General features: G+C 50.3%; 10 protein-coding genes across 10 annotated transcripts; 5 read left to right on the forward strand and 5 right to left on the reverse strand.

The window, feature by feature from the left end:
• Window positions 1–15: 15 nt before the first annotated feature.
• Window positions 16–1,401, forward strand: N7479_007258 (ankyrin repeat domain-containing protein; the record flags this gene model as incomplete). The annotated part of the gene is made up of 1 exon (XM_057254952.1): window positions 16–1,401. One exon carries the CDS (start codon window positions 16–18, stop codon window positions 1,399–1,401), a length of 1,386 nt encoding a protein of 461 aa, XP_057108814.1.
• A 227-nt stretch (window positions 1,402–1,628) lies between these two features.
• On the reverse strand, window positions 1,629–3,733 carry N7479_007259 (putative nucleoporin Nsp1; the record flags this gene model as incomplete). Its single annotated transcript, XM_057254953.1, has 3 exons — window positions 1,629–1,838; window positions 1,905–2,028; window positions 2,088–3,733. The coding sequence occupies 3 exons, from the start codon at window positions 3,731–3,733 to the stop codon at window positions 1,629–1,631; spliced, it is 1,980 nt and encodes a 659-aa protein (XP_057108815.1).
• Window positions 3,734–4,194: 461 nt separating this feature from the next.
• N7479_007260 (DUF5102 domain-containing protein) lies at window positions 4,195–5,877 on the forward strand (the record flags this gene model as incomplete). The annotated part of the gene is made up of 2 exons (XM_057254954.1): window positions 4,195–4,285; window positions 4,343–5,877. 2 exons carry the CDS (start codon window positions 4,195–4,197, stop codon window positions 5,875–5,877), a joined length of 1,626 nt encoding a protein of 541 aa, XP_057108816.1.
• A 445-nt stretch (window positions 5,878–6,322) lies between these two features.
• N7479_007261 (MIZ zinc finger domain protein) lies at window positions 6,323–9,523 on the reverse strand (the record flags this gene model as incomplete). Its single annotated transcript, XM_057254955.1, has 1 exon — window positions 6,323–9,523. The coding sequence occupies one exon, from the start codon at window positions 9,521–9,523 to the stop codon at window positions 6,323–6,325; it is 3,201 nt and encodes a 1,066-aa protein (XP_057108817.1).
• Window positions 9,524–10,253: 730 nt separating this feature from the next.
• Window positions 10,254–11,079, reverse strand: N7479_007262 (uncharacterized protein; the record flags this gene model as incomplete). The annotated part of the gene is made up of 2 exons (XM_057254956.1): window positions 10,254–10,627; window positions 10,911–11,079. The coding sequence occupies 2 exons, from the start codon at window positions 11,077–11,079 to the stop codon at window positions 10,254–10,256; spliced, it is 543 nt and encodes a 180-aa protein (XP_057108818.1).
• A 2,040-nt stretch (window positions 11,080–13,119) lies between these two features.
• N7479_007263 (putative polarized growth protein (Boi2)) lies at window positions 13,120–16,244 on the forward strand (the record flags this gene model as incomplete). Its single annotated transcript, XM_057254957.1, has 3 exons — window positions 13,120–13,177; window positions 13,254–13,397; window positions 13,462–16,244. The coding sequence occupies 3 exons, from the start codon at window positions 13,120–13,122 to the stop codon at window positions 16,242–16,244; spliced, it is 2,985 nt and encodes a 994-aa protein (XP_057108819.1).
• Window positions 16,245–16,916: 672 nt separating this feature from the next.
• N7479_007264 (uncharacterized protein) lies at window positions 16,917–18,983 on the forward strand (the record flags this gene model as incomplete). Its single annotated transcript, XM_057254958.1, has 2 exons — window positions 16,917–18,585; window positions 18,814–18,983. The coding sequence occupies 2 exons, from the start codon at window positions 16,917–16,919 to the stop codon at window positions 18,981–18,983; spliced, it is 1,839 nt and encodes a 612-aa protein (XP_057108820.1).
• Window positions 18,984–19,207: 224 nt separating this feature from the next.
• Window positions 19,208–20,123, reverse strand: N7479_007265 (60S ribosomal protein uL14; the record flags this gene model as incomplete). Its single annotated transcript, XM_057254959.1, has 4 exons — window positions 19,208–19,240; window positions 19,322–19,646; window positions 19,888–19,938; window positions 20,110–20,123. 4 exons carry the CDS (start codon window positions 20,121–20,123, stop codon window positions 19,208–19,210), a joined length of 423 nt encoding a protein of 140 aa, XP_057108821.1.
• Window positions 20,124–20,678: 555 nt separating this feature from the next.
• Window positions 20,679–22,742, reverse strand: rpdA (histone deacetylase RPD3; the record flags this gene model as incomplete). Its single annotated transcript, XM_057254960.1, has 4 exons — window positions 20,679–21,569; window positions 21,616–22,157; window positions 22,210–22,510; window positions 22,560–22,742. The coding sequence occupies 4 exons, from the start codon at window positions 22,740–22,742 to the stop codon at window positions 20,679–20,681; spliced, it is 1,917 nt and encodes a 638-aa protein (XP_057108822.1).
• A 567-nt stretch (window positions 22,743–23,309) lies between these two features.
• N7479_007267 (proteasome regulatory particle lid subunit RPN11) lies at window positions 23,310–24,541 on the forward strand (the record flags this gene model as incomplete). Its single annotated transcript, XM_057254961.1, has 4 exons — window positions 23,310–23,378; window positions 23,487–23,740; window positions 23,799–24,334; window positions 24,396–24,541. 4 exons carry the CDS (start codon window positions 23,310–23,312, stop codon window positions 24,539–24,541), a joined length of 1,005 nt encoding a protein of 334 aa, XP_057108823.1.
• Between the last annotated feature and the right edge of the window lie 195 nt (window positions 24,542–24,736).

A 24,736-nucleotide genomic window follows, 5' to 3' on the forward strand; every position in this document is an offset into this window, starting at 1 on the left:
CTCCGATACCCCGCCATGACTCTCTTCATCCTACCAAATGAGCTTCTGCTAGCCATAGCAGAGGCCCAGGACTCCCAAAATGATATAAATTCATTTGCAAGAACCAGTCATCGCTGTTATACCCTCCTGAACTCCTTTCTCTATGCCTACAACGTACGACAGCACCAAGGGAGCGCACTCCATTGGGCAGCAACCAAAGGACAATTAGGAACAGCCCAAGAATCACTCCGGCAAGGTGCGGAAATCGAATCGAAGGACAAGATAACAGGAAAATCGCCATTGATACAGTCCGCTCGCTGTGGCCATGCAGACATTGTTGCGTTGCTCTTGGCCTATGGAGCCGACCCGCATGCCAGAGGAGGCTGGAGATCCCACGACGCAATCACCACGGCTGTGGTTCGTAATAGGGCGGCCGTCGCTCGCATTTTGCTTGAGAACGGTGTTGATGTGAATTCGATGGACTCCGGCAGCAGCCTATTGCATCTTGTGGCCGAAAAAAGTCCCCACAATCGCGAGGCAGTGGCAAGGGTTCTTATTGAGAAAGGCGCCAACTTGGAATCTATGAATTCCGCGGGGCAGACTCCGCTGCAGGTAGCATGTCAATCTGGCTCCGTGGAAGTGGTCCAGTGTTTGATAGAAAGCGGAGCCGATTTGAATGTACGGGATAGAGAGGGAAGGTCGCTCCTGCACCTGGCATCCTCTAATGAAGTCAAGACCGTCAAGTTGTTGGTGGAGAAAGGAGCGAAAATCTCGGCTAAAGATGAGCAAGGTGAGACACCACTTCATCTGGCATGCTGGAATGGCCGGGTAGAAGCAGCGGCGTTCTTGCTGGATCAGGGAGCAGATATAGAGGCAAGATCGTCGAAAGGGAACACCCCATTGCTGCGGGGGATACTCTGGGAGACCTCTGTATGCAGGAACCTGGGGCCAGCCTCTGTGACCTCTCTCTTGTTGGAACGAGGTGCTGATCCAAGGCGGGGAAATGATTGCAACATCACACCATTGCATTGTGCGACATCGAAAGAAGATCCAGGGCTTGGCAAGATATTGCTGCAACACGGCGCCGACCTAGAGCCCAGAACTACCAAGGGTATGACGCCGCTGCATAAATTAGCGCTTCGTGGCTCTTTGGAGTCCGCAAGGTATTTGTTGCAGAAAGGCGCTGATGCACAACCAAGGGACAAAGAAGGCAATACACCATTGCACATGGCAGCGCAGAGAAATGACCTGGAATTTGTCAGGTTGCTTCTAGAGGCACGCGCTAACCGGCTGATCATGAATCGCAAAGGTCAATTGCCCGTGCACCTATCATTAGAAGGAGCAGAGAAGTCAGAAAAAAGGCAGAGAAAAGTGATGGATCTTCTGGAGGCCCAGTTTGAGCATCACCATGAGAAATATTAACCAGAAGGATATACTGTACAATGAGCATATGAGAAGAACTTGTCAATCCTATTGCATTGGATTCTACAAAGGTTCAAAGTTGTTAATCACAAAGCGCATGCAAGCATTTTATTGTGACCGACTATTAGCATTCCCTCACTACAATCGAACATTCCCCCAAAGCACGTCAAGGTGCCAAGTAGCCGATAACTCCGAGTTCAAATCATTAGAAAAAGCCATCCACCCCTTTACCGCCCTTGCATGAACGAGCGGTAGAAATCATCAGCGCTGTTGTTGTTGCCCATACCATTGTTAGGATAGCCGTATCCGAGACGGGCAGAGATCGTTTGACCTGCTTTTTGGGCGGCAGTAACCTTGGTCTGCAGCTCCGAGGTGCCTTGGTCGATGACCTGCAGCTGGGACAGGTGTGCGTTGAGAATGCGGACAATCTGCGAGATCTATAGAGATACATGAGCAAAACAAGCTCCCAATAAAATAGGGATCAATAATAGTTTGTGACGTACAGGTTCATCTGCCTTATTGGTCTTGGACAATGTGGATGAAGCACCATTGACCTCCTCAATCATGCTGGTAAGATCCTTGCCCATTTCGTCCAGGCGTTCCGAAAGCTTCTCGGCCAATTTGTAACTAGTAGCCATATTAGCAAAACCATAAATATCAGATGTAGTGGTGTGGGTTGTACTTACGTTGTCTCACGCTCCTGGTCAGGCCCTTGAAGGGACTCTCCAGGGCCCACCTGTTTGGTAACCATCTCGTCGACTTCACGCTCGTAACGATCCAGCCATGAGCTGAGCTCATCTTGTTGACCTTCAACCGCTGACAATTGGCGCTCAACCTCCTGGGTAGCTCGATCCGCATCAACAGTGCTGCCGTACAACTTCTGGACTTTAGTACCATTATCCACCAGCAGACGATCCCATTCCGAAACCTTCTCCGCCTGCTCGCGGAAGTCCTTTTGATATTTGCCGAGATCTGTGGCCCATCTGGTGATAATCTCATCCATTGTTTTATTCTTCAGACGTGATTGAGCTGGGGGAGCGGGCCCTGTGGTAGACTGGCCAAGGGCGGCTGGCCCAGCTGGGGCAGCGCCGGCAGTGGTTGTAGTCGAAGCAGGAGTCGGGGCAGCGGTCGTTTTACCCAGGCTACTAAGGGGTGCTAAACCAGCGGAGGTCGCTGGTTGAGTGGTAGCAGCAGCTTGGCCGAACAAGCCACCCGTGGGTGCAGCAGGTGTAGTAGTAGTAGCAGGTGCGGCAGTGGCCGCGGTACCTGGAGTAGTTGCGGGAGCTGGGGCCCCAAACAGGCCTCCTCCAAGAGGAGCTGATGTCGGAGTGGTCGAGGGAGCAGCTGTGGATGTGGCAGTTCCGACGGAAGGGAAAAGAGACTTTTGAGGGGTAGCACTCGATGTTGCAGGGGCTCCTAGTGAGAGAGTTGTGTTTGCGGTGGAAGCAGGAGGAGCGCCAAGGGCCGGGAATGCAGACTTCGAAGCGGAATCGCCGCTTGGAGCAGCCATATTGCTGAAAAGAGACGGTGTCTGCGAGCTTTGCGCGCCACCCGCGGGAGCAGCTGCGCCGAAGAGTGGCTTGGAAGCGATCTCTGCAGCAGTCTTAGGAGCAGTTGACTCGGCCGGCTTGTTTGCACCGAATAGGCCGCCGCTGGGCGCGGCGGTTGTTGCGCCACCAAACAGCGGCTTGGTTCCTCCCCCTCCAAACATATTGTTAGATGGCTGTGCCTGTGAGGTAGCAGGCGTGGTAGACGACGGCGCTGCGGCGGGGGTAGTTGAGATTCCGGGTTTCGCAGCCCCGAATAGGCTGTTGGGTGGGTTGGATGCCGGCGGGGGACCAGCAGGGGTGGTGGAGTTGTTGCCGAACAGGCCATTTCCAGCGGGAGCAGGGGTAGCTGTTGGGGCCGCGTTGCCGAACATGCTCTTTGTGCCTCCACCAAATAGCGCATTGCCAGTCTGGCTAGGTGTGGTCGATTCCGTAGACTTGTTGGGAGTCTGGCTGCCGGCAGCGGCGCCGAAGAGTGAGTTGGGCTGCGTGCCAGTTCCGGATGGAGCGTTGCCGCCGAAGCTGAAGCCCGAGGTACCGCTGGTGGTCGCATTGGAAGCGCCTACATTGCCGAATGTCGGTGTGCTTTGGCCACCTGCAGAGTTTCCTCCAAACATCGACGGCGATGCGCTGTTGCCGGCGGTGGATGAAGCTCCAACATTACCGAAGAGACCACCACCAGACGCATTGTTATCATTTTTGGCGCCGAAAGCATTGCCCGCTGTGCCGAAAAGGCTTCCACTAGAGCCACCAGAAGAGGCCGGGGCGCCGAAAGAGAACGACATGGTGTTGGTGATCGAGCTTGAGGATTGACGAGGAAAAAGCTGGAGAGAAAGCACCAGCGACACACGGAGCAGGGGAGCTGGCCTGCAGAATGGATCGAAAGATCCAACAATTAGGGAATTGAGCTCTTGATCAAATGAGTTGAGACAGAGAGCCTAAGAGTGGAATAATGAGAGGGGCAGGACAAGGAAGTCGAGACAATAGACAATAATAATTGGAAGGAGTTTAGCTAGCACGCGCGGAAAAGTTCACGCCTTGAATATTAGGCAGCAATAGTTAATGCCTGAATAAATTGGCTAACATATGATATCTTGGTGCCTAAGGCAAAACGTGTTCTGGACTCGCATCGATCGCAGGGAAACAAGTCGTCACTGCACACTACACACGGCCCCATTGCATTTTGAATTATTCATTTCTGTGTGCCCCTTCTTTCATGTTAACAACCTGAATTAAAGCTGCAATCATGTCGGAGGGGCCGTCCGATTCGTCTAGGTCGCATCTAGAGCCCCCCAGCAGGACTATGGAAATGCAAGATCCAGGAGCTGTCGACCATGGTACATGACCCTTGGATATACATCAAATATTTGTTTGAAGCTGACATAGCTTTTCAGCAGCTTCTGAAAGCGACGATGAACACTTCTCGGACGCTAGTGAAGGGAACCCCCAGCCACTCCCACGACCCGGTCGCACTTCCCCTGTCCCGCGAACACGAGTGGAGAGGGTTGACAGCAGCGCTCAATATGGCGAGATCCCTGGCACAGCAGCATTTGAAAAGAGGGAACAGGATGCAGTGCCCGATGAGATCGAGGTTATCCCAGAAGGCTCAGATGGCCAGACACGTTCTCCCGCGGGGTCGGTGGACCAAACCTCAAGCCCTGAAGACTTGCCGATTCCGCGTACAGTAGTTGAGAAGGTGGACCCTGGTGTACCTAGCCATGGCGAAGTCCCCGGCACATTGGCACATGAACAGCGTCTCGCCGATGCTGTGCCCGACGTGGTGACCAAGGCTCCGGATTCCGAGGGCAGCCCAACGCCGCCAGCATTCGACTCTACAGCCCCCGAGCTTGATGTGTCTACAACAGACATTCCCGAGACACGGCTCGAGCGGGTAGATACAATACCCGCTGAGGAAGTATCGACACACCCACAAGCTCATACAAGCTCAACAAGTGATACATTACCCGATACGGTAGAAACCGTCCCAGACGTCTCAATATGTGATACAGACCTGGAAAACAAAGACCTCTCATTGGAGCATGACATGAACGACGACCACAGATATGAAAAGCAAGAAGCAGGGGATGATTTTGATGAATTTGTAGAAGAGCAGGAAGACATGGGAGATGATGATTTTGGAGACTTCGACGACGGCTTCCAAGAGCCCAGTGCAGAGGAAGCTCTCACAGATGAAACTGCGACATCTCAGCAATCTAATGCACCTCCGCCTCTTATCGACTTTGACACATTCAAATCCACCTCCGAACTCCTCGACTCCCTCCAAGACACCCTCGACATCCTCTTCCCCGCATCCCAAGACATAAGCTCCCTCCCTCCCGTCGAGCCAATCCCAGACTCTGCAGCAATCTTCAGCACCGAGCGATCCCTCTCACTATGGTCCCAGCTTGTGGCACCACCACCCCTCCAGCCCCAAAACTGGGTGAAATCCCGAATCCGCCGACTATTCCTCGTATCCCTAGGCGTGCCAGTTGATCTGGATGAGATCCTCCCAGCCTCCAAGCAGAAAAAGCTCGTTCTCCCTTCTATTGATCTTGAAGGCGCCCGCGCTAAGAGCCCCGGTGCTCGCTCCCGTAGTCGAGTTCGCAAAGAAGAAGGCAACGACAACAACACCGGAAAGGGGCAAGCCCCCTCCCGTCAAAAGGCTACCTCCCGCCGTGGCATACCGCCGGCGCCTGAAATAGACCTCTCGGCAGTCCGCCGGTTGTGTGCCACCACCGATGCTGCACTGAATGGTCTCACGGATTCAGAGTTGAAGCAGCATGTCCAAGAACTACATCAAGTTACCCAGCGCGCTAGTTCTGTATTGGAGTACTGGCTGAAGCGGCGAGATGGCTTGATTGGCGAAAAAGAGGCTTTCGAGGGTGTCATTGAGAACCTTGTCAGTCATGTTAGGAGAGTCAGAAAGTAGTCTTTCCTTACTCAGGGCAATTGGTGTACTATCTAAATGCCCAATATAATATATTTTGTATAATCTAATGTCGATAACAGAGAAACTTCCAAGGTTTATGTATTTATCTAAAGTTCTCAGTCTACACTACTAGAGAGCTAAGGCAACATAGTAGTTAAAACTGGCTGGCTGTTTAGTTTCATTTTCAATATGTTTGAATTCTGTTCATAACAACTTAAGATAAACAGAGAGAAAAGTCGGACGCAGCCGTAAGACCTAGCCTCCCCAACGCCAGCAATGACAAGTCATGAGAGGGCATGGAAGAAATACATTTGGAGAGCACGCAATAAGGGGTATCTTTCTTTTCAAATGCATGCAAAGATAAACGAGAGAAGTTGGAAGGCTAGAGCCGGTAAAAAAGGAGAAGAGGATAAGAACTTTTGTTGGAATACCCCCGATGGACTCATTAGTCTAATTCGATGACTTCAGGTTCTTGGGTGCGAATAGCCGGGCTATGGCTGGCATTGGACACACTTTTCTTGGGCCGCGAGGCAACAACAGGACCCCAAGGGCCTTCAGCTTTGCGCTTTGGAGAAAGGACTCTGTCTGCATCGGGCGAGGTTTCATCGGTGTTGTACTTGGGGGTCCAGGTCCCATCAACCTTAATCTGGATTGCTCTGACCCCGTCAAGTCGGTTTGTACTGGTGAGTTGGGCGTGTATCTCAGCAAGGAACTGATCGACGACCAAGAACTGCGGGCGTGCATCTGATTTACAGATCGGGCAGCGCCAGTTATCGACCATTGGTGTTAGGCCGGATACGGAGTTCCTGGTTTTTATGAAAGTGTCACGGTCGAAGCATTCATGGTGGGTGCAGTGGCGCGAGCGAACGGGGATATCGAAGATGCGTGCCATAAAGGGATCCACTAGGTCGATTGTGAGGTTGTCGGTGACAACTGCCAGATCATCGTCGTCGGTGATAGGAGAAAGACGCTTCTGGATTGCTGCGCGAGAGTCGGCGGCTGGGAGGGATTGGATCAGGCTGAGTATCTGGTCGAACTCGGTAACCTCCATGACCTCCACTCCAAAGGCGTATTTGATGGTCTTGCACTCATCCTTTCCTAAGATCAGATCGAGCCGTACGGTATTTTCGCCAGCGTGGAGGTGCTCGGTGATGTCCAAAGGCAGGTCTTTTCCATTATGAACCTTTCGACGCACATGGAGCTCTTTGCCGTTTACAGTGATGTAAAAAACACTGGGCCAGAAAGTGCCCGCAGTAGCCCAGGTGTTCTCTTTCACAGAATCCAGATTGCCAGGAAGACGAATGAATCGCAGGCGAATAGTCCGGCAACCAGGCTTGAAGGTCCAGACGGAAGAGTGGCTGTCTTTCCCGTAGGCTATGTGTGGGAACTTTTGGCGCTCATCGTCTGTGAAAGAGATATTCCAGCTATAGATAGGCTGGTCAGCATTGATGATGGTTGGGTGTATAGCGAAGGCATTAAGATAAGTGAAGAGATCGGTCTCGATGTCGTTGCCATCTGAACCCTCTTTTACTAGTTTCTTCATGGGATCACGAAGGTGAACTAGATGCAAGGCGAGACACGTTGGATTCGGATTCACCATCATGGGTGCTCTGTAGTTAGGTGGTGGTAGGAAGGGAGGGTTCGGCAAAGGCTGAGAGTGCTGCCCCTGAGGTGTGCGTGTGGTGGGTGAAGCAGATGACTGTGAGGTCATCGAACGCTGTTGGTTGATATGGTTATTAGGCCTTTGTGGCGGCATCGGGTGCTGGAGTGACTGCGCTGACTGTGTGGGGGTAAGAGCACTTGGTTGGAGGGAGGTGGTAGAGGGGTTGGCAGGCGCTACTGAAGTCGTGGCAACCATTGTTCGACGCTGCATTTGTTGAACATGTGAAGCTGGCGGTGGTTGGTGCCCTCGAGAAGGTTGTACCTGTCCAAGCGGTATCTGCATCTGCATTTGCATCTGTGGATTCATATTTGGAACCATATGTGAATTCACTGGATACCACTGCCCCTGTCCCTGTCCCTGCACCTGCCCTTGCCCCTGTGACATGGGGTAGTAATAAGGATGTTGTGGGGGATTCTGCACTTGTGAGTTTGCACCAAATTGATAGGGCCTAGGAGTTGGACCAACAACCTGACCCTGGGGTGAATTTGAGGTGAAATTCTGCAAAGGTCCACCAAGTGGTATTAGAGCAGGTGAACTCGTGGCAGGTTGACTAGCACCAGCTACCGAAGATCGGGAATGGGGCGATGGTACTCCTGGGGCAGCTTGAGACATCGTTTGGATCTGAGGTCTGGGAGGTGGTGCAGAGTGGGAAGAAGATGGTGTTTGTGGTAGATATTCCGACGAACGTGGGAATTTGAGATACTGTTGTGCAAAAAGACGGTTGAGTGCCTGCTGGTTCGTCGCGGACAGTCCAGAGTCCATACACTGCTTAAAAGCATCGAAATCTTTCCAGAACAACTCAAGCAAGGATTTTTCATAATCCTGGTGATGAAGACGGCGTGAAACACACATGAACATCACCGAAATCAAAATTGGAGATGGACAAGCAAGTGCTTCCCAAAGATGAGCCACCAACGGGGGATGCTGGGCCTGGAGCCAGATGCCATGCCATTTAGTTGCAAGCCGTGATAGAAACTTGGGAACTCCGGATAGCACCTGGAGGTACCAGATTTTCTGCATTAACTGCTGTGGAGATTCCGGGAAATTGGCAAACGCAGTGGTAGCTACATTGCGCATCTTTCCGTTGTCTTCCAGAAGAGGGATAAGCGTCTTCATGCCCGCCTCAGGGGCTCTAATTTGACCCAATGTACTTTGATCAATGCTATATCGGCAGTACAATTGATGCATCACCAGATAGAAAACGTCCTTACGTCTAATGGCCTGGCGCAATAGCTCGATCCGAGGCTGAACAACATTTTTCTCCCTCGAGTGAGCAGGAGGTATTGCTCCCTTTGCGAGCAAATCGTTTACCAAGGCCTCCAAGTGGGTAGACCATTGTTTCCAAGTATCATTATAGATGGCCACTGCCCCAGCTCCATTCTGCTGCGGACTAGTTCGTGGCCCCGAGACGGTGTGTTCCTGTGTACTGGCGCCTACGCGGGTGCCTGTGAATGAGGGGGGATTTGTGGACCAGTCGCGTCCCATTAGAGGGGACTGGGTCACGCGTTGTGACGTGGCGAGCCCACTGGGAGGAGGTTGGACCGCTATGCGCTCGTCATCGCCACGCTGTCCCGTGGGTTGTGTAGAGATTGGCGGTAGTGTGGGAGGTCTATTTGAGACGATTCCATCGGCGCTCACAGGACTTGGGTGAGAATTTGTACTAAGAACGGGTGATGGAAGAGCCGTCGTTGCCGTCGTTCGCGTGTCGGGTTTTTTCGCCGTATGAGTAGGACCACGTGAGGTAAATTGGGTAAGGGTCTCTCCGGGCGTGACGGGGGACATTAAGGTAAGCTCGTGAGGAAGAGGGTAGGAAGGGACTGGAAGCTCAACTTCAACGCGAGGATTTCGCGTAGCCGAGTTCTCCGAGTTAGTCTGCGGGTCCATCCAGTTCCTCCGCACGCCGCCTAAAAACAGATTGGCGGTAGTGTTGGACTCTTCAATATGATCAGCACTAATGTGCGATCGAGATTTAGGTGATACCATCACGATCCAGTAAGTGTCGAAGCATCAGGATCAGGTTGTCGAGTCCCTTAATAAAGGGCGCTTATAATTTGAATTGATCAAAGAATCTCCCTTTTCGCGCGTAGATACTATAATAGGAAAAGGTTCGTGCAGAGCAAAGCACAATAGACGCAGGTACTGGGAAATTGAGTTGTAGTATTTATCATAACGATTTGTCCTATCATATTCCGTAGATTGTAAAAGGTATATACATAGAAATATACAGAAATATAAAAGGAATTAAATGCATCTAAATTGGGTACATATTTGTAACATAGTACATGTACTTACGGAGCACCACTAGTACTACTACTAGTACTATTAGTACGGAATACACTTGGGCAAGAATGGCAAGAATGACCGGGTTCATCTGCATATACTCCATAGACAGAATACTAATGTCTAGCAAGTCCTGACCCCTTTCCGTTTTAGTGCTCACCACTTGCCGCTTTTTACTCACTGAGTAAAACTGAGCACGTCCCTGGGTCTTACATATAAACAATGAAATGGCTGACAATGAAATGGCTGCCCAGCCCTGGAGGTGAGCATCCATCACCTGCTCATTGTATAAGCACGATGACGCGATTGTGCACTCGGGAGAGCGGCCAAATCAGGCCTACCTCAATAAAATGCACTACTCCCCACTATACCGATGCTAACAAAACCAAGCACTCCAGGGAGCAGCTAACTAAGCTAAGAAAAAAACCGCAAACTACTTCGAATCCGCATTCTTCCTCTCCAGCATCTCCTTTCTCTTACCTGCCACAATCGCCGCAAACTGAGCCTCGATCATCGCAGGCGTCGGTATATTGAGTGCCTTCTGCACAGTGTCCCTCTCCATAATCGAATCATACCATTTCCGAATCGCCGGCCAATCATCGAGATTGAAATCTAATAGGTTTGGCGACGCCCGCACCCAGCAAAAACTGGCGATATCTGCGATTGTAAACTTCTCGCCCGCGACATAGGGCGATTCCCCGAGACGCGTGTTCAGGACCATGTAGAGTCGCTTGGTTTCGTCCACATAGCGCTGGATAACCCAGTCGGAACGGACAGGAGCGAAGCCAGCGAAGTGGTGCGCTTGGCCTATTTTCGGAATTATTACTGACTAGGGAAAATTTACGACGTTAACGTACTTTGCATGGGACCTAGCCCTCCCATCTGCCACATCAATCAACTGAGCTGCTCCAAATATCCTGGGGTGTCTTCGGGCGCGTAGCTTATTTTGCGTTCACTATCATACTTCTCCACTAGGTAGAGCATGATCGCCCCGCTTTCAAACACACGCGTTTTTCCGTCGGTGATTGCGGGGAGACGTCCGTTAGGGTTCAACTTCAAGAACCATCTATAATAAAATTAGTTTAACTACATAGCTGAATATAGCGAATTGTCGCTATCATACTCTTCTTTCTGCTCATGGATACGAGATTAATGGGTCGTGCATTGTACGATAGACCTAGCTCTTCGAGGGTGATGGAAATTTTGAAGCCATTCGGAGTCGCACAGGTGTATAGGGTGATAGGATCAGAGTGGGCCATGGTTATTGGATGGGTTTACTTTATTTCAAGAAGAAGTTGTAGGAACGATCATATGGCATTGCAATGAGAGAGGGGGTTGTACTCATTTATGTTCATATTTATGTTCAACAAAGAGCACTCCTCTGCGGGGTGCCTGTTAGTGGCGTGGACTCGATCACTTCTCGGCTCGGTCTTTGGAGTTCCGGAACTCCAATGCATGATGGTATGTCTTGCTTTTCTAGAGCGAGATAGGCCAGAGAAGTTATTAATGCGTAGCTAGGGAGCAGGGGAATAAAGCCGATTCGTTCAATATAGGGCTTGGCGAGGATCAGGAACGCTGATTTCCGGAAGTAAGGTAGGTGCGGTTTTGGACTTTGAGAGAGGATAGGATTTGGGCTTGTTTCAGGCAGATTTCCAACGCGATCATTTGTCATTATGAATTACAAGCCTTCAAATTCATCGACACCTGTCACAAACACCATCCATGACCGGGCAACACTCCGGGGCTACGCTGCATTCCTATGATGCACTAATGGAGAGTGCTTTCTTCATCCATTGAAACCGAGGATTGTCTGCTTTCTCACACCGATGCTACATCTAACATCTTTGGCACCTGGCATGGGGCTCCTGTCAGCAAGAGCTGCTCTCAAAAGTTTAGGAGAGATGTCGGCTTCCTCTTAAGAACTCGTGGGTCCGTCAACCTACTCGAGCCAGCGGTTCAGTGCCTATTAATGTATTTGCTTGGTCTCATCGAGTTTGTCTTTATTTCGGATACTATATTCTTCCCTCTGTGTAGGCTTCGGGGATGTATCCATTCTTTTCTCGTTATAGACAGCGCATTTCCTTGATTATGTATCTCATCGCGTCTGGCGAAGAAGTCCATTCACTCTATAATTATGAACATTGCTCAAATGCTAGCTGTAGAAACAGATTATTGAAATGAAATAATTTAGGTGAGATGATAAGAGCGCTGGTTTATAGGACATGGTGTCCTTATAAAGCTGAGACTTCGAGGTCGAATTGGCTGAAAAAAAGATAGGGAATTTCCAATACACTATCCCTAATCGAGTGGCCTTCGCCATCTTCTTTGCGCCTACTAGACATGACGCATTATTTTAGGGGGAAGGGATCCTCCAGAAAACGAGGCCTAAATATCCTTAACATACTATCACAGAATAAAGCTGGGACGTGTCTCTATTGGGTAAGGTCTTAAGTGAGCCCCGCAAATTAGTCATCCACGTGACCACTACTCTGTAGAACCAGGTGACCTCCTGGTGCTGACATGTACAACTCTCATAAAGCGGCAGCGCAGGAAAGGCCCCACCTCGACATTATCCAGTCCAAATAGGTGCATATAAGCAGTACAATAGTACAATGTCAATCTTAGAACGGAATACATCTATACTTGTTTTTTTTAATTAAAAATTAAATTAAATTGGTAGTTAGCATTGAAACTAGTAATATTATAATACATAAGTATTATTGTAATCTGTAACCAAAAATGCCAGCTTAACATCTCAACCACGGAAATTCCGAATGTGTCAAGTCCAGAACTTCTTACAATTTGCAAACGTCACTTTTGTCACTTTTGCCTTTTTTTTTTCTTTACAATTTTTTTGGGCTCTATATATTGTTGGGTTTGATATTGGCTATATTAATAGTTTTGTGTGTGTGTTGTCTTCACCTCCAATTCTACTTAATATTCTTGAAACTCATCCTTAACTATCTAGTACATTCATGATATACATGTTTGCACAGATATAAATCCTTCGATCCTTCCAAAGAAGAAAAAAAAAAAAGACCAAGCTACCTCGGGATCCTTCGAGAGGTTCGTGCTCCCGAGCCCCGCGAGCTGTTTAACCTAATCCTCTCTAATCTCTTGAATCTCGCGAATCTCTTTAGATTCCTCACATTCTTCTCCCCTTTTTCCCTTTCTTCCCTTCTGCGAAATCACATTGCTTTATCCCAGAGGGATACGCGCAAAATTGCATGTTGCGTACTTCCCAGAAGGGTGCCATGTCTTGCGTCTTCTCCTGACTAGCAAACACGGAATATTGAGAAATGGTTACCATGGGCCCACCACAGGGTGTTCGTCCCGGCGACATTCTGGAGGTTCTTCGTAAGTGACGTCGTGCGCGACACCTCGATCGCCTGTGACTCTTCTCAAGATGCGGCTTCTAACACTTCAAAACTAGATGAATTTGGCGGGCGCGGAGAAGATGAACTGGTCATGTTACCCCGCGACAAGATTGAATTGGTCGAGTTGGATGAAGGATTTGGAGATGCCTGGTACTTGGGCAAAAACCTTAGGACGGGACAAACTGGTCTCTTCCCTGCGAGTATGCGCGCTCCCCTCCCTAAGCGCCCCCTCACTTCCCCCAAGCTAATATTCGTGCGCGACAGACTTTACCAAACTGCCCCCAAGAAAGACCCTCGCCGAGTCGCCAGTACTTGTAGAGTCACCGATACAATTAGAATCCCCGGCGCATGAAGATTCATCGTTCGCGTCAGTTGGGAGTGGACAGAGCACCCCTCAAGCATCGCGCCACGTTAGCTCCGATATGCAGTCACCGCAAATTGGTTCTCCCGCGCATCGATCCGCTTCGTCTCCGTTGCCTCTCCCAAGCCTAGCGGCCGATATTCAGCAAGCCTTTCGTGGTTCCATGGACAATCATATGAACGGCGAAGACAGTCCGGTTATGAATGAGACGTTGAGCGTCATTGATGAGCATATCACGGATATGAACATCCCACGTCACAATGTGTCGACCCAAGAACCCAAGATGATCAATGATTCCGGCAGCGAGTACAGCAGTCATCTTGGCCATAGGGCTTCGTATATCAATGGAAATGAAACCGACGATGAGGAACAGAATCATCCAACCGAGCAAGAGGTGCGGAAATGGAATCAAATACAGACTTCAAGATGCTTGCGCGGGCTCGGCATTGATCCAAAACACTGCGACATCTTTGAAGAACAAGAGATCACCGGCGATGTGCTTCTGGATATGGATCAAGATTTTATCTTTATGAAGGAATTCGATTTCGGAGTCATGGGCAAGCGGCTTAAGACCTGGCACAAAATCAAGGCATTCCAAGAAGACACCAAGGGCTTCAGTCAACAGCAAGCCCCGAGAGACTCTGTCTCCTCCAGCTTCTCAGGCCCTTCCGATGAACGCGCATTGTCTCGCGCTGGACACACCGGTCCACTTCTTCCTCGGATTCCGACCTTGTCAGAGAAGACCGGCGCTGGTTATCCACGAGGCTCTGCTCCGGCGCAACATCCCCGACTGGCCAGTAACAATACCTCGCCTAGGGCACCGCATACTCCTCCGTACAGTCACGATTCGCCAAGGAGAATTTCTGCAGCGTCGCTCCGTGATCTCAACCAGGCGCGTCGTCATTCTTCCATTGATGCCACCCAACGCGGCATGTCTGAGTCGGTTTTCGCTGGTCACCAACAAAAGAAGCCCTCATTCGACCGGTCATGGACTCTCAATTCCGGCCCTCAATCCATGCCTGTTCGCCCAAATACTTCGGTGGGCGCTAGTCCAGGTGGCCTCCGGGGTGGACCGCTGACTGCTGAATCGGATTCTTTCACCAACTCTTATACCAGCACCCCGGATCAGATTGATGACCTAGATCGCGGTTATTTCTCAGGAACCGAGGTTGACTCGCGCCGAAGCCGCCGGGTTCTACAGAAACGGGGGTCCACTGGTCTAGGTGTAAACAATCACTCACGAAAGTCAAGCTATGCAGAAGATCCATATAAAGTGATCACCCCGGCGAAACGTCACTCTCGCATTAGCAGTGCGGACTCGATCCGTGACGCAGCAAAGCATGTCTCCCCAGCAGCTCAGGCCTATCATGGCACGCCACCGAAGAGTCGGCTGCGGAGCTTGAGCACGCGCGTCTCATCAGATAGAAGTGGGAACAATTCTCAGTCATCAACCTCCGAGAGCAAGACTAGCGCCGGTGGTGGTTTCTTCGCCAACTTCTCTCGGGTCGGCAGCAAAGCTGATCCGGAAACCTCTTCTCGCGCTCCGCCGTCGCAATTCCAGCCACTGAAGAATGCTGGGCCTAAGTTCCGCCGAGCCATGGGCCTTCGTGCCATCTCCGACGTTGTTGGGAAGAAGATTGACACTTCTGCGCCGCCTGACTCACCGCGGGAGTCCGATCCCACCTCTGCTCGCACTGGATCCACAACTCCATCAGCGACGTCCAAAAGCTCGGAACGGCATAGTACAGATGGGTCTGGTAAGGCTGCTACTGACGGACAAGGATTCGTAGTCCGTCCTCGTACCGTCAAGTCCAAGAAGGAGACTAGTGCCTATACTCGGGGTCTTGAGAAGAAGACACCGCGTGAGCAGATGGATGGCTGTGACTATAGCGGATGGATGAAAAAGAGATCCTCCAACTTGATGACTACCTGGAAGCCCCGACTGTTCGTCCTGCGCGGTCGTCGTCTGTCCTATTACTATTCCGAGGATGACACTGAGGAAAGAGGCTTGATCGACATAACCGCTCACCGTGTCCTGCGAGCGGATCAAGATCCGATCATCGCTCTACACGCAACAATCACCGGTTCAACCGCGCTACCAGCCAATGCCAACAACACCGTGGAAAGCTCCAGCGGCACGAAGCTCACCACTCCCTCGACCATGCAATCGCTGACCACCAAGGACGGCAGTGGGCCGTTCTTCTTCAAGCTCGTGCCTCCGAAGTCAGGCAACTCGCGCACCGTACAGTTCACAAAACCAGCCACCCATTACTTCCAGGTCGACAATGTACAACAGGGTCGTCTGTGGATGGCGGCATTGATGAAAGCTACCATCGAGCGTGATATGGGACAGGCAGTGGAATCCACCAACAAGCAAAAGACTATTAGTCTGAAACAAGCTCGGCTGATGAATCAGCGGCCGCCGGAGATGATGGTACCTGCTTCGGGCAGCACCAAAACTGAGCAGACCATCGATGAGGAAGAGGAAGAGGCAGGTCTTCAAATCAAGGGCTTGAACCTCAGTCACTCCTCTGGCGCCAACTCTTTCGATGACACGAACGGCAGTCTGGACAAAAATAACACAGATAAGGGCCTCGAACGATCTATATCTAACCCCTTCGGAGACTTAGACAACAACCACTCGTCCTTGCTTCCGAATACTCTAGGCAACATGGAATCTAAGTGAATATCTATTTTTGTGTGACCTTGCTTGGGCTTATGCGAAGGATACTATCTTTTGGCCCTTTTTGTTTTTTTTTTTTTTTTCTTTCTTTTTGCTGGCGTTTGATGTGATATACCCCTCGCTCAGACTTCTTCCCTTTGTTGACCCGGGCCAATTTCGTCATTGCAGGTCGCCGGGGGATTTTATGTGGGAGTATATGATTGACTTGCTTCTGGAGCTGAGTGTTCTTCCATATACTAATTGCGTCTGCGGATGTAGATAGATATTATCATAATTTATACAACAACTTATACAACATAGCTGTTTGCTTCCACTCCGTTCTCATCACACTCATGGTTTTCACCGCCCAGTACACCGCTAACTCTTATACAGGCAGTATATAGTCATGCACGATCTGATTAACGTTGTATATAAACAACTTGGTTTGAATTCTGATATTAGGATCATCAATACTCGGCGAGGCTGTTTATAATGGCTTGATTATGATGTGTCCACTTTTTTCTCTCGTAGTTCAATATAGCCGGTGCCACTGTATATATGTGCGCGCTATCTTTATCGATTAGCGATGCCCGCACTTTGGTTTCTTCTCCTTTCCACCATTCAAGACAACTCTTTTCAATATGCTGTATAGGTCTTTATAATATTTATCCTTCTTCTGTCATTTTAGATCCCTCAATGTCCCCCCGCTGGCTGCTCTGCCGCACCTTTGCGCTCCTTCTTCCACTCACAGTGACCGTCACTGTTTACCTTTATCTGTACCCAGTCTTCAACGGATGCGCCTTTCCTCTACCACAGTCTGCCTCACGGTCGACCGAGAAGCATATATACCAGAATCCACTGATTAACACGCTCTTCCAACACCTCGGCGTTTCAACCTCAGACACAAACAGTCAACCCGCCATCTTCAGACTATTGGTCCTCGCAGACCCCCAATTGGAAGGCGACTCGTCGCTCCCTTTCCCCGAGTATGAATTATACCCCCGCATACAGACGCACTGGCGCGCCGTCCAGGAAGCAATCGGCAATTCCTCGACTTCACCTCTGCTGAACGAGGACGTCCTCTCGAACATCACAACCGGTCTCAAAACCCTCGCGATCGAAGACATCCCGCGCACCTTCAAAGCCGGCCTGAAACGCCTCGACCTCTTCGGCAACGACTACTACCTCGCGCACATCTACCGCACGCTCTTTTGGTGGACCCGGCCGACGCACACAACCGTCCTTGGCGACTTGGTGGGGAGCCAGTGGATCTCCGACGACGAATTTGCCCGGCGCGGACACCGGTATTGGAATCGCGTGTTCCGCGGCGGAGAGCGCGTCGACGACAACCTTACTAGAACCGGTGCTGCGGGTTGGAACCAGAGCAAAGGCAGCAATGCGCCGCCGGTGGAACCCCTGGGCGCGGATCGGGCCTGGGCCAGGCGCGTGATCAATGTCGCGGGAAACCATGACATTGGATATGCGGGGGACATCAGTGAGGCGCGGATGGAACGGTTTGAGCGTGCGTTTGGCCGTGCGAATTGGGATGTGCGATTCGAACACCCGCCCATCTCGTCCTCGTCTGCGTCTGCTGGAGACCAGGTTGTCACCCCTACTCTGCACCTGATTAACCTTAATTCCCTCATGTTCGATACCCCCGTGCTTTCTGCGGAAGTCCAGAGCCATACGTATTCTTATCTGAACGAGTTGATCGCTGATCGACTCGCGCCGGTCAAGGACCGGTCGGCTTTTACTTTGCTTCTGACACATCTACCCATGCACAAGCAAGATGGCGTGTGCACGGACGGGCCATATTTCTCATTCCGCGATTCTGACGACAAGGATGGCCCCGACGGTGTGCCCCGGTGGCTTGACGGTGGTCTCAAGGAGCAGAACCATCTCAGTGATACACTCAGCGCTAGCGGGGTTCTGCAAGGCATCTTCGGGCTGAGCGGTAACAAGAATGCGCTTGCTGGTGGCCAGGGCCGCAATGGACTCATTCTTACGGGACATGACCACACGGGCTGCGATACTATTCATTTCGTCAACCGCACCGAAACAATCAGCGACGATGGTTCGTCTCAAGCTTGGAAGTGGGATGCGACGCGCTTCAGTGAGAGCCAGCAAACTGATGACCCTTCTATCCGGGAGGTGACCCTCCGCTCGATGATGGGAGAGTTTGGTGGTAATGCTGGTCTCCTTTCGGCGTGGTTTGATGAGGTCGTTGGCGAGTGGAGCTATGAGATCACTATGTGTCCAGCTGGCGTGCAGCATTTCTGGTGGGCAGTCCATATCCTCGTGCTAGTAACGCTGGGTGCGGCTCTGCTTTTGGTCTTGTCCGGTGGTGCTCAGGCGAAGACGACTAGTCAGAAAGTCCAGTCGGAACAGAAGACTCAGAATGGACAGACGAAATAATTGGGTTGTAGATTTGTTTTTTTATTGTATTAATGGTAGTGGATAACTGAGCGGTTTGCATTTGGATACATATATTGCAGAATATATATTTTGACGACGTATCTTCAACTAGATACAAAAGCATATGAGGTGACCTTCGTTGAGGTTGTGCCCTGATGTACAGCCATACAGAATAAAGGACGTTTACGAAGGGTCTATCGAAGGGTCTACGTAGAGCCATTGGTGGTCATATCAGAGTTCATATATCGGACAAAGAACAAACAACCCAGGACCAAGTCCCTCCCATACAGCTTGCCTAAAACCTTTAGGCCAGCCCTCGAGGTAACGGAGGCATTGCAAAGGATGTGATTTTAAAGTAATACTTCCAAGAGCCGCCAGTAAAGGGAGGGAGAAAACACGAAGATGGAGGATAAAACCGGCTTTAAAATAAAAACAGTTGGATTTCGTCAAATGGACACCACCTGTCCAGCTCCCATTTTAATCCTATGGTCTCATATGCACCGCATTCCAGGTCCCAAGCAGATTTGAGGTTTGGTATCGTTCTTTTTCTTTAAAATTCGGGTTTTCTCTCTTTACATGACGACACCGGAGTTGGAGGCAATACGCTGAGAAAAAGAAGTGTTAGCTTTGTGTCGGACATTTGAGAATGGAATCGAATCCATTTCCATGGGGAGTGTATAACATACGGGCCAGAGCTCAGCAGCTTCCTTTCCGACGGGACCGGTAATGGCGGAACCCTTCATCTCACCCTTGGCGTTGACGATAACTCCTGCGTTGTCCTCGAAGTACAGGAAGATACCGTCGGGGCGGCGCCAGGGCTTGCTCTGGCGGACGACGACAGCGGGCATAACCTTCTTGCGGAGCTCGGGCTTTCCCTTCTTGACGGTGGCCATGACCATGTCTCCGACACCAGCAGCGGGGAGACGGTTCAGGCGGGCACCGATACCCTTGACGGAGATGATGTACAGGTTGCGAGCACCGGAGTTGTCGCAGCAGTTCATCACGGCGCCACTGTTTGACGAAAAAAGGGAACCGTTAGTGAATTGTTCTAGATCTTGAAGACGTCGTGCTTCGAATGCTGAAAGTGGAGATCCAATTTTCTTTCCCTTTCTTTCCCGCCGGTCTTTTTCGTTTTGTTGCATGGTGTATGTTTTTCTGAGAACGTTGATCGACTGAAAATGACTTGTGGAAACTGGCGGGCAAGAAAGGCGCATTCGAAACAGACTAGACGATAAAAAATTTGGAGACGTACACAGGCAGACCGAGAGTCATCTTGAGCTTGTTGCCGGCGGCACCGCCACGACTATTGAACCGTTAGCGAATTTCGTTCTTGTCGATTCGTTCTTTTCCCAATTCGAGCCCCATTCTATCCTCTCGAAACAAAGGTGTTGTGTTGCTTGTCCATGCTTGCAAAATAATTCTGTATCGGTTCGGATTCGAATGGGGCCACGTAGGGAATCGCTGGGAGACTCACCCTCTCTTAGACATGATGGCTGATGATCACGGGGACGAAGTTGGGTGAAAAAGGTTGGCGACAAGAGGTCGAACGTCGAGGATCCAAACTGGAGGTGTGCTTTCTCGCTTAGTGGGCAAAGTGCGTAAAATCTTGGCGTTGGGAGATGATTGGCTGCTCAGCTCCACCAACGTTGCCCTAATGCTAACCCTATCGGGAATAGTGATAAATATAATGCCTGAGGCATCAACAATATACTTCTAAGGTTCTAGAGTTCGAATGTTGTGACGTTTGAAAGATTGTATTTCACTGAATAATACATTTGCAATAAAAAAAAACTAGGTAAAAGAAAAAGCAGATAGCACATGGATGGAGATAAAATATGAAACGATTCCTTGAAAGTCCATAAAAGCAACCGCCATCCCCCGAAACATTTCAAGGTTAAAACCTCGATTTGAGTCTGTCATTCTGCCACGAATAAAGCCCTCCCAGTGTCAAGCAAGATGCGAGCACGCTGTTAAACCGATAACACCTTTCTGCCATTGTCCGTTGCGCCAGATCCGATATTGTCGTCTTTGAATCACAGCCGATTACTCCTCTTTCTTAGGTTCCGCCATGTGTTCCAGGTCCTCTTCCTTGGTGGCCGTTGCCCCAGTAGGAGCAGAGCCTGCGGCACTCTTTTCAAGGGTAGAATCACCAGCCTCTTTGGGAGGAGACTGGGCCTGGACAGGGGAGGCAATGGAGCTCTCTACCAGAGACTTTTCCTCGATGATTGAAGCTTGAGCAGGAGCCTGTTCCGAGATAGGAGGTTCAGCGACAGTAGCAGCAGCATCCTCCATGGTAGTATCTTCATCGTGAGGAGGAGACTGATGTTGAGAGGTAGTAGAGGCTTCCCTTCCCTCGCTTTCCATGGCCATGTTATCAGCATCAGTCATGGGGGTCTCATCAGCGTTCGAAGCTTGCGTGGCAGGAAAAGGTGCCTCAGGTTCAGTGCGTGGGACATCGGTCATCTTAGTATCGAGGGCGAAATCTGTTTCTCCATCAGCCGCAGAAGAGCCATCTTGCGGGGTTGCCATGCCACTATCTAGCCCAGAGTCCGGCTCGAGGTTTCGGTAGTTGACTTGGTTGCGACGGCGCATCACGCCTGGTTGGCGGCGAACACCATTGGCGGTGTTTTCCTCCTCATCCTCGCTATCGCTGAGCTCGCCAGCCTTTTCTGTACGCTGGTCGAATCGTCGCTGTGTGAACCGTTTGTCTTTGTTCTCATCCTCATCGAGATCATCCATAACGTCATCAGCATCGTCATCCATGCCATCCAACATGGGATTCCGCGGCACATCCGTCATTTGGACTGAAGGAGCAAATGCTGTGCGCTTGAGGTTTTCGACAACCTGGTTGCGAATCTTGTCCAGATATTCTCTAGTGTTGGCGTTGTCCATGTTGGAGGGGCGAACATCAAGTTGATAATCAGGAGCGAAGTACTTATATAGTCAGTATTAGTTCGTTTGGAGGGAAAAGGAATCTTACCTCATAGTAGTCATTGTATGGCAGCTCCGATCCTAGAGGCTCGCCCACAAGGATACCTGTCTCATAAGCCCATGTCCGTGCAACGTTGCGCATAGTGTAGCCACCACCACCAAGAACCAATGTTGGCAGATCGAAGCTCTTGACGAAGTTGACACAGTTGGCGTGTCCTCGCATACTCAGGTTGAAGCAGCCCAAGCGATCACCGGACAAACTGTCACCGCCACACTGAAGGACTACGGCCTCGGGGCGGTACCATTCCATCACGCTCTTGATGACAGGCTCGAAGATGCTCTTGTATGTTTCATCAGTGATACCATCACGGAGAGGAAAGTTGACAGCGTAGTGTTTGCCCTGCCCAACACCGATATCGCGAAGTTCACCAGTGCCGGGGAAGTACTCGCCGTACTTGTGGAAAGAACATGTCATGACGCGATCAGTTGTGTAGAAGGCCTCTTCGACACCATCGCCATGGTGAACATCGATATCGACATAAAGAACTCGCTGTTTGAAGCGCAGAAGCTCCAGAATTCCAAGAACGATATCTATATGGATGTTAGCTTCTGGAACAGACTTTTGAGGATTGAAACACGATACCATTGACATAGCAGAAGCCACTTGCTTCGCTCTTCTTGGCATGGTGAAGACCACCAGCCCAGTTGACGGCAATATCGCATTTGTTGCGGTTCAGTCGTGCAGCGCCTTCCATACTGCCTCCAGCGCTGATCCCGCAGAACTCGAAAAGACCGTCAAACACGGGGCAATCGTCTCCAACATTGTACCGGCTCTGTTCCTTTGAGAAGTGGTCCATGTTGTCGGGTGTGACCTTGGACAGGAAGTCGATGTATTCGTCGGTGTGGAACTGGGTCATCTCATACTTTGAGGCAGGTTTCGCACGCTGATTTGTTAGTACAAGGGCTAAAAGAAAAATATGGAAGATTCCTCACGTAGATCTCCATTTTCTTATAGAGGCCATAGTTCATCACCAAGCTGTGTGTCATGCGTATGCGATGAGGCTTCATGGGGTGGCCCGAGACATAGGCATAGTTGCCCACATCGGAGTCGTAGAAGTAGGCGATTTTTTTGTTCTTAGACCCGAGGAGCCTGTCAGAGATAGGTTCCAGAGCCATAGTGTCGAGGGCGACTGCAGATCACTGGGTTGAGAGTGGAAAAAAAGTGAAGCTCGAGAAGTGTAAGTGAGATCCGGGGAATGATGAAGGAGCGTTGGTTGCAGGCGCAATGCAGATAGATATATTCCCAGGAGGGTAAATAGGCAGCGATAACACCTATTGTCCTATTGTCCTATTGTCACCAGATCCCGCAATGCGAAGATTAGGTAGTAGAACTTAGTCACAATAGCAAGCCAATGTCATTATTCAGGCTATTGAAGAATAGATAGAGGAGAGAGAATGGCCCGCGAAGGAGCGGAAGCCGACCGAATCACACACCGCCTTCGTATAGGCAAAGCTCCCACGGCTTTGCTCATCATCAGTTAACACGTCTTTGACAACTTTGTTATCTTCTCGCTAATATCACATCTGTTGGGGATTTTCGTTACTTTTTATCCTTTTTTTGAACACTGTTTCACCAATACCAAGCTACTAGAGACAAATCGACTTGCACCGGAGCTTCGAAATAGCGATAGCTTCGCCCTCTTTACTCTCGTTTCATCAAGTCTTGTCAGATATCTCTTAACTATGGATCGCCTTAACCGGATGCTCCAGGCCGCCCAAGGCATGGGGATGGGAGGTGCTGCTCCCGGTGGTGTAAGTTGGATAAGACCTCTGATCTCCTCGTTGGGAGGCATTGATGGCGACACCCCAGCCTAGCTTCACCATGTTTCTCTACGTTGACTAATGAGAGCCATTGTTTAGGATACCCCAAATCTGATTGATAACTCCGAAACTGTCCACATCTCCTCCTTGGCTCTGCTGAAGATGCTACGACATGGCCGCGCGGGTGTCCCGATGGAGGTCATGGGCCTGATGCTGGGCGAGTTCGTCGATGAATACACAGTCCGGGTAGTAGACGTCTTTGCCATGCCTCAGAGCGGTACTGGTGTCAGTGTTGAGGCAGTGGACCCCGTGTTCCAAACTAGAATGATGGAAATGCTCCGACAGACGGGACGGTAAGCTTATCGGCGGGTGTATAATAGAAGACTTCCCCATATTAATACTTTTGTACAGACCAGAAACAGTTGTTGGCTGGTACCACTCGCATCCTGGTTTCGGCTGCTGGCTCTCCTCGGTCGATATCAACACTCAGCAATCCTTTGAGCAACTCACACCGCGTGCGGTTGCCGTTGTCGTCGATCCTATCCAGTCAGTGAAGGGCAAGGTCGTCATTGACGCCTTCCGTCTCATCCAGCCCCAGACGGTAGTCATGGGCCAGGAGCCCCGCCAGACTACATCCAACTTGGGCCATCTCAACAAGCCTTCGATCCAGGCCCTGATCCACGGTCTCAACCGCCACTACTACAGCATTGCGATTGATTACCGCAAGACAGGATTGGAAGAGAACATGTTGATGAACCTTCACAAGCATGTATGGACCGAGGCCTTGGAGATGAACGACTTCCACGAGGAGGGTAAGCACAATGTGGAGCGCATGAAGCAGCTTGTTCTTCTTGCAGAGGGTTACGAGAAGCGGATCAAGGAAGAGACGGAACTGAGCAAGGATCAGCTGAAGACGAGATATGTTGGCAAGCTTGATCCCAAGAAGCGTACGTTTTTCCTCTCTTGTGATTAAACCCCCTCAAAAACATATAGACTGACGTTTCACAGACATCGAGGACGTAAGCCAACAATTGATTGAGGATAACATTGTTGCCGTCTCGCGGCAGATGATTGACAAGGAAGCTTCGGTGGCACGGCAATCATCCAAAGAAGACACAAACGGTGCTGCCATGGAAGTTGATGAAGACCTCTAAAGAGTTAGAAAAGTGTGCCGATCAAACCGCTTTAATTACTTCTGATTGGTTGGACCTTTATGTTACCAAACCAGACCAACGGATGAATGAAATCTACTCAAATTTTGACATAACAATAAGAATAACAGTTTTATTGTCAACAAGAATAGCGTTTGGGCTATTGTTGGAAGTAAATCGGTGCCTGTAATTTTATTT

Source organism: Penicillium vulpinum (assembly GCF_028829585.1).
Source record: "Penicillium vulpinum strain IBT 29486 chromosome Unknown utg000003l_segment0_segment0, whole genome shotgun sequence".
Taxonomy (NCBI): Eukaryota; Fungi; Ascomycota; class Eurotiomycetes; order Eurotiales; family Aspergillaceae; genus Penicillium; species Penicillium vulpinum.